Source organism: Dermochelys coriacea, chromosome 17, assembly GCF_009764565.3.
Source record: "Dermochelys coriacea isolate rDerCor1 chromosome 17, rDerCor1.pri.v4, whole genome shotgun sequence".
NCBI classification, from domain to species: Eukaryota; Metazoa; Chordata; order Testudines; family Dermochelyidae; genus Dermochelys; species Dermochelys coriacea.
Genome location: NC_050084.1, coordinates 5755531 through 5764008, shown reverse-complemented (window position 1 = coordinate 5764008; position 8478 = coordinate 5755531). Strand labels below are relative to the sequence as shown.

The window sequence follows — 8478 nt, the reverse complement described above, 5'->3', positions numbered from 1 at the left end:
GCTTTCGTGAGCTACATCGGATGCATTTGGTGGAAAATACAGAGGAGAGATTTATATACACACACAGAGAACGTGAAACAATGGGTTTATCATACACACTGTAAGGTGTGTGTATATCAATCTCCCCCCTGTATTTTCCACCAAATGCATCCGATGAAGTGAGCTGTAGCTCACGAAAGCTTATGCTCTAATAAATTTGTTAGTCTCTAAGGTGCCACAAGTCCTCCTTTTCTTTTTGCGAATACAGACTAACAGGGCTGCTACTCTGAAACCTAGAAACAGTTTCCTTGCCTTGGCAATTTTTTTTAATTTGTGCCTTTATTTTTCTAGTAGTTTACATTTAACACAGTACTACGCTGGGCTGGTTTGGTTTTTTGGCCTCTGCTGCTGCCACACTGCATACTTCCAGGTCCAAATGAGGGGTGTGGTTGACCGATCAGTTGGTAATGCTGATCTTCCTAACGCTGTGGTTCTACTATATAATCTGTCCATGCTATATCTTTAAAGGACCTTTATTTTGGTCATCAACCCACATAATAAGCCACAGCTCTTTTCTGTTGTATAGAGAGAGTTGAGTATTGGAAATAAAGAGACGCCACAATCAAGGCTTCATGAATAATTTATTCCATTTGAATTTTTTTTTTTTTAAAAGTATAAACTTTTTCATTTCCTCAATCACAATTTGTACAACTCAGTGTTTATGGCATTCGGCAGCAATAGTGTTTGTTCCTTATTTGATTTTATGTCGTATTAAATAAGAAGACTTGGACCATTAAAGGTGTCTGCTGAGTAAGACCTTAAAAACTCCCTTAAAGTGACCCAGGTGTTTTGAGAAGATTTATGAAACTGACATGTCCAGTAACGATGCCACAATTTGCAATTTAAACCCAATAGCTTTTCAAGGTCCTCAAATCCAGTTTATTTGGAAAACCTAAAGCTATATTAAAACTTCCTGAAAGAGTGACCCTGAGGATTATTGTAGGTCCCAAATCCAGTTTTTACTGTAAATGAAGTTTCACTCCATTGAAAATAAAGAGTACACCCACAAATAAGGTTTTCTAAATATAAGACATAGTTCTGATTCCTTCAATTAAGATGAAAAAATTAATTTTTCCACCTCAGAATTTGTGTCAAGATAGTTTATCATACAATTTCACGTAAACTGAGAAACTGAGTTCTCAGAGGAAACCCAGACCAAAACATTGTTTCATGTAACATTACATGGATAATATTAACAGACTGATATGCTATGCCATAGACTGTTGCGCAGCAAATTATACGGTGCAATAGCATTTAAAAAAACCTTTCCATCTATTAAATTTGAATGTTTTAAATAATGCAACATAACATTTTGACAGTGCAGTAACAACAAATAGTGCTTGATTAAAGACATCTTCAAATCTTTGTAGCAACACATGAAGTTAAAAGTCACCATAGAAGGTAAATATGAAAATGAAAAGAATATAGTAATAGAGTCATCTGTGCCATACTGACAGCTGAGCAAGAATATAGCTGAGGATTTTAGTGATAACTTTAATTTTAGCCATATAAGAAAATGTTAGAAAGCTTTAAAAATTACAACTACTTAAAAATTTACGGATTATTTGCAAGTACACTTGGTGGCCCACCGGCCAAACAATAATGTGTACAAGAATCTAATTCATACAGTGTTAAGTCCAGATGAGTGAATGGCTTGCATAAAGAGAGTATGGCTAGATTTTTTTTGACTAGCTGGCAGGATACCATATGTGGATACCATTTGAAATCCAAAATACTTAAGAATAGGTGAACTTCTACAAACTACTACTAAACATAGAGCTTCACAGACCAACACTAGGAACAAGCATTTTGAGAAGTTGCTGCTCGAACTGTCAATGATCTGTATAAACTCTGCTATAAAGCTTGCACCTTCTGATCAACTCTACTGTTAACTGGCTGTGACAATACTATTGTTGTCAGTAATTAGTCATGTCTACTTTAAGAGAGGAAGGGTTAATCATTACAAAGAAATTTGATTCATAAAAAGGTGAAAGTAACTTATTTAGAAGTAAGCCAAATAGGATAGTTAGCTCCTTGGTGCCGGCAGTTTTGATATGTACATTGCTGGCAATGGATGCCACTGGGAAGAGAGAGTCTCCCAGTACAAATGATTTCTAAAAAACACTTCAAAAGGGGGCTTCTGATATTTTCTAGTGGTTAATTTATCAGTTTATATTTCTGACTGCATTTGAAAAAGCTTTTACCGGCAGTTGTCCCTACAGTTGGGGAATTTCAGAGTACATTCATTTAACTCATATAGTCTGAACTGGACCTCAGCATTCAGGCAGCTGGCTCACTTATGAATACAAGTCACTGTCAGATTTTAAACAGCCCACTTCCAACAAGTTCCAAGCTAAAAAGAGGTGTGTTAACATTAAGATAGGTTTTGAAATCAGCCATCTGGCAACACTGAGCTAAAAATATTGGATGTAAGCTTTGAAAATTCCAAGCTTAGGAGCCTCTTTTCCCTCAGAAAAATCTCAGCCACATTGAAAAGAAAAAGCTGCTATTGAACAAAATATGCAAGTCAATATGGGTGTGTTTTAGCATAATCAAGAAAAATTAATGCAGAGACCCAATTTTTTTTAACTTTAATATCAAAATAGGCTGACATCTGATTGCAGTACTGTTATTTTGAAGAAATGATTGAAAAAAATCTGTCACCAATTGTACATTTTCTTTATACAAAATAAGACTGCTAATATTGTATATATAGAATATTAGCAAAGAGGTTATGTTTGTTCACATGAAGTGATATTTCAGGCAAATATTTTGTAGTTACAAAACATGATTTTCAGTAAGATACCAAATTTAGTTTTGCAAATACAAGTGATTTTTTTGTCCTTGTAGAGGATTAACAGTGGGTGCACAAAGGGATTTTAAAACTGGCTCCTTAAAGACTTTATGGGCAGGATGGATAGTTCAAGTTGTCCAGTGAGACCCAGGTGCTAGGCTAACGTGGGTTCTCACATCAGATTGACACGGGCACTGCAGGAGTAAGTTTTCTGTCCGGCAGTCAGGGGTGAGGAACAAAGGAAGGAATTGCTCACGAGCACCCGTAGGGGCCATTTTAGAGCATTACAGATTTGGCGTGTGCAAGTCAAGGAAGGGTTAGGTGAGGGGGAAAATGGTGATTGTAGAGGAAAAGGCATATGAAAGTCCCATGACTCCTGAGTGTTTTCCTTAGGGAGGCTTGAGCCTCGTTGGCACATGCCTTGGCTGGAATCTGGAGGGGAAGTCCATACACTGGAGCCTGGGACCCTCACCACAGTGCCAAAAATAGATCAAAAAGGAAAAGGAAAATGCTTCTTTCACTAGTGGAATAAAATCTGAATACCAGAATTCACTGAAAATCTATATACACCACATTTTAGTCAAACACACACCAATCTTAAAGTCAAGATTGACTGTTTTTGCATTTGTAAAATGGCTAGAGCTGGGCGAAATTTCAGCCTACAGGAGACTTTGGGGCAATTTCATCTTATGTTTTTCTATACCTACATGTTCCATCTGATTTGTGATTAACATAAATCTTACAGAACGTGATGCAATTCCCACTATGCCAAAAATTCCTGGTTACCTACACTGGGTAGCAGAGATTCTTGTAGTAATAAATCTTTCCACAGTAAATGGAAAAGGTCTGAAAAATTGGCCACAGCCCTGAGCCATAACACAAAATTAAATTGAAGAGTTTATTCATTTTATTCTCATTACAAGTTAAACCACCTACAATATCACTTATATATTGCCATTATGTTACTCTGTAAAGGTGTGATATAAAATGTTGTAAGACCCGGTACCTTTTCAATTTATATAAACACAGTGAACTTCATTACTGTACATGTACTCTGCAACTACAGCTTAGCTGTAAATCCCCCACACACAATGGTATGGACATTAACCCCGCTATCCCCATTAAACTGTACATCAAGACAATACAAATTTACTGTCCCCACCCACCCCCTTACAAAAAAATAATACTCTAAAAGCAACCTACTGCAACTTTTAATTAAGACGATTACATATATTTTAGACCAATTGCTTTAAAGCAAGAAGGCAGTATAAACCTTCTAGGAAAATTTTTATAAAAGAGGTTAAGAAATATAAGACAATTTATACATTTAAAAACTTACAATAAATAAGAGATGCAGGCATTTTCTGAATACTAGGTACTATAATCTGATACAAGAACATCTTGATGTTCTGAAGCCATAGGTTGAAACCTATTGTTCCTCACGTCTCTTCTCGTCTCCATGCTTTTAATATTCATTAAACATGACTGGGTACTATGGCTCATTACTTTTCACAAATACTGTGACTGGGAAAAAAGGGTTAGTTTTGCCACTAAAATGTTATAATACATTTTGACTGATCAATCATCATTCTAAAAAGAGTCCTGTAGAGTCAATGAAACAAGACAGCAGGATTATGTGCCCCTCAGAAGTCAAAACAATATTTGTTGGAAGTAACAAGAATTATACCCCATCACAAATAACTTGAACTGAGAAGAATTATAAAACTTAGTCCTGCAGTGAAATATCCCTTTTCCTTGTTTTCTTCTTGCAAAGTTCAGATGAAGATCACAGCATATTCATGATAAAGTTATACAACTGATTCAGCACCACAAAATGAACTGGGAGACATGACCGTCTGTCCTGGGTTGCGGGATCACAGGTTAGCCAGGAGAGTGCATTGTACTGTTCCAAAACAAACCTGTAAAACAAAAAAAGACTTCCATCAAGCTATACATTTTCCATTACCATAATTTTCAGACAGTGTTCTACACACAATCTCAACAAACCAACTTCTCCAACCGCTAAACATTTATGCTGTTAGAGTTAAACTAGCCAGGTTTATGAAACAGCTAGCCTTCAGAGTCACTTTTCTCGAAACAGGTCAACAAGGCTAGGCAAAACGTTTTTTGTCCGCGTGGCAAACAATCATGCTACCCAGATGTTCATGTCATTAGGTTTAAAAAAAATCCAACAAAAACTAGTTAACTTCTATCGACGTCTTACGTCTAATATGATTACATGCCTGCTCATCTCTGCTCTGAGCTCTTCCTACTCCCACAGCACCTCCAAGTCTCTTGCCTAACTGCTTCCTTGGTGTATCTCTTCCATTCATCAATGGATATTCTTCCCCTGGGACCCTTACCCTTGGAACTCCCTTCCCCTTTTGTTGCATCCAACATTCAGCCTCTTTCCATTAAAATCTCACTACTTCTAATCAGCCTACTTACAATATGCTAAAGTGATGCTATTTTTTAAAAAAAAAAAAAAAAAAAAAGCACTAATTCCATGACTAAATGCATGTTTTAGCCACTCAAAGCAGTGTCTGATTTGTGTTGTCCTTCACGAAGCACTAAGCATTCAATTAATAATGAACAAACAGCAAAAGAGCCAAGTTGATATGCTGCAATAGAATGTGGTTATGCAGTTGTATTATTAAAAATATTCTGTTTCATTTTTAACTAATAAAGCATCAATACCTGAGAACATCAGAAGTTTGATTAGAGTCAAGTGGGTGGGAGTGTTTACTGTGGAGTAGCTCGTCTGATTGCACTGAAGGCACATGGAGGTGCAAAGAGGCCTAAAAAGAGAACAGGCACGTTATCAGACACCCTTGCATTAGTTACAATTTAGACATCCCTGTTCCTTTACAATATATCTACACCTTCTTTGGAATTACTTTGTAACATCTGACACAAAGCAAAACAGTGCTTTAATTTTATGCATTCAGCTAGAACAGGAATCAGAAGAACCTATATATATTCTGATATCATGTTTTATTTTTTGATTAATGCATTATGATAAAATTATATAAGTATCTTAAGATAGGATGTAAAGAATCCCTTCACATACCCCATTTCATTGGGTTGGGAGATATGTGGCCAAGATCACCATTTAAAACAAACAAACAAAAAAAAGGGACTGAAGTGGATTTAACTCCACTAAGTTTATCCACTTACCCCAAGGAAGTATTTGGCCCAGGATTTCTAAATGACATCTTACCAAGATTTTGCATTGCTATTGCTGCCATAAAATACTGATACCTCTGTAAATCCTAGCAAACTGAAAGAAGTAGTGCAATTTACAATAGAAAACTTCACAAATGAGGAGGTGTAAAAAAAGCCACAAAATATTGTAACCTTCAGAGTTCTCATTATATCATATTTTGGTACAAGTACAAAAGTTTTGCATATTAGAGTCTTAAACCAAAAGTCATACTAGCCTATTAGTAGCCTTCCTAAGCCAACTGTTTTTTATTAGCATACCACACAATGTCTGAAAAAAGAAAACAGCAGCATCAGCATCCATATAATGGAACTTTTGCTGAACACGTGGCATGGCGGAGAGCTACTTTTATTCATCTTTGTTTCAGGTTAGACATATAATTTTGTTATATGACACAGATATGTATAATCCTAGATTTGAGCAACTCAAAGTTTGAAGGTACAGCAGAACTGACTTGATTGTGCCAGACAAGAAAATGGAAGTGACAACATACACATGATGCGAGAACCTTTTCTGGATAGATGTCAATATCTACCTAAGACTATTCGCCACTTAAACTCTTCCTTGAGGAAGACCAAAACAGAATATAGGTGTTATGCTTTATCTAGGTCTCTGTACTAGACTACATTTTCCAAGTTTAACCAGGTAGTTACACTAGATCTTTCCTTTTTGCATTAAGAGGCAAGAGGAAGGGGAACATCACTCTTGTGAAACAAATATGTGAAGAGGCTATTCAGAAGAAAACAACATTTCTGAACTTTTCTTGCTCCGGTTAAAAATGTCTCATTTTTGTAGAAAAAGAGAACAAAAATATGCAAACTGGACTGGTTTCTAAGTAAAACAAAAATTGTGCACATCTCTTGGAACAAAGCTAAAAATACTGTATTCATTTGCTTTAAAGAGAGTTCAGAAGTCTAAAATGTTGCTATTCAGATCTTACATTACACATTTATCTCTAAATGCCCACTGAATGCTCAAGAAAAGCACTGTACAAGTTGCTAAAGTACAGTACCTTGAGAAACAGGGGACACTGATTTTGTGCTTGAGGACATGCTGACCAGAACCACTCAGGCAATGGACCCGCTTTGGCAGTTGATACAAAGTAACCAAGGGCCAATGGTTGTTGCAGGATATTTGTTACTTCATCATGAGATTCTGTTGAAAGCAATCTATCTGTACCTTGACCCTAAAAGTTGACAAATATCAGGAAGAAGCAGAGTTAGTGACAAACTGGAACATTTAGTTATGCTATTAAATCTGCAGCTTTCCAAATTCTTGGATCAAATTGGATTGAACAGATGAAGAGCAACAGGTCATAAGAACCTGGTATTCTACAAATGTAATCCTAATCTGAGAAACCTAAATTGGTAAACTCTGGTATTTACTTTGTAATAGTTACCTTGCCCATTTCACCTCCATGGGGGTAATGGGATCCTGGTGAATGTACAGGAGATCCAGTAGGGGATGCAGGAAGGATATTAATAATATCAGGATCAAGGTCATCTCCAGTGTCTAACAAATCAAAGATACCCATTCCATCGGCTCCATCTTGAAAAAATGAAGAACAGTCAATTTCTATACCTCCATAAACACACAATATGAATAGATCTTGTTTTGAAGTCAATGAGTCAGTGGATTTGCGTTTAGTAACCTTACTCCCAACATAAACCTTTTCCCCCCATAATAAACAAAACACACGCACACACACACACACACACACACACACACACACAAAATCACTAACCGTTGTTTGTATTGAAGGCCAAGTCCAAATTTTCAGTGGTATACGTCGACGATGCTACTTGCACAGAGGCAGACGTAGGGAACACAAGTATATGAGTGCACGATGTGTCCTGTGGGGTATTCAGCTGAGATGTCTGCATATTTAAAGTAGTGCTGCGTCCGAATACAGATCCTGTTGACACGGAATCTTTAAAGATGGAAAAGAAAAAAGAAAAAAAAAATATTTTCCTTGAATTTCATATTGTCAAGAGAAACAAGTCCTCATAACCAAAAGAAAGGAGCAGTTTTACAAATACCTGGCATAATAACAAAAGACCCTTGTGGTTCCATTGCCACCAAGCAAGCACTGAGAATGCTGGGAGAATCTGCAGCAGATATACCACACATCCTACACATATCTTTCAGTCTCTTGCTGAGGGACTGGAGGTTTCGGCGACTCAGCAAACAGCTCCAATCTAGGGATATTAAGTCATATTAATTTATCTATCCAGAAAATAGTTTTGAACTTTGTTTCATAGAGTAGAAAACACAAGATGTTCAAATAGTTCATTTGCATAATGACTTTTCATTTATACTAATCATCAAAACCATTCAGCTGCAAATTTACAAAGGAATTGTCAAAACATGCAGTTATGTTTGTTTGAAAGGGTGGAAAAGCCAAATCATCAGACTATTTATC

At 36.5% G+C, this 8478-nt stretch overlaps 1 protein-coding gene across 1 annotated transcript in view; it reads right to left on the bottom strand.

Moving 5' to 3' along the window:
* Nucleotides 1–601: 601 nt before the first annotated feature.
* MED13 (mediator complex subunit 13) overlaps nucleotides 602–8478 on the bottom strand; it is an 80489-nt gene continuing 72612 nt past the window's right edge. The window contains exons 25-30 of the mRNA XM_038375559.2: nucleotides 8096–8254; nucleotides 7801–7986; nucleotides 7456–7604; nucleotides 7069–7242; nucleotides 5531–5631; nucleotides 602–4752 (exon numbers count right to left, since the gene is read on the bottom strand). Coding sequence (XP_038231487.1) covers nucleotides 4620–4752; nucleotides 5531–5631; nucleotides 7069–7242; nucleotides 7456–7604; nucleotides 7801–7986; nucleotides 8096–8254 — 902 coding nt within the window. The 3' untranslated portion in view covers nucleotides 602–4619. The remainder of the gene's footprint in view (nucleotides 4753–5530; nucleotides 5632–7068; nucleotides 7243–7455; nucleotides 7605–7800; nucleotides 7987–8095; nucleotides 8255–8478) is intronic.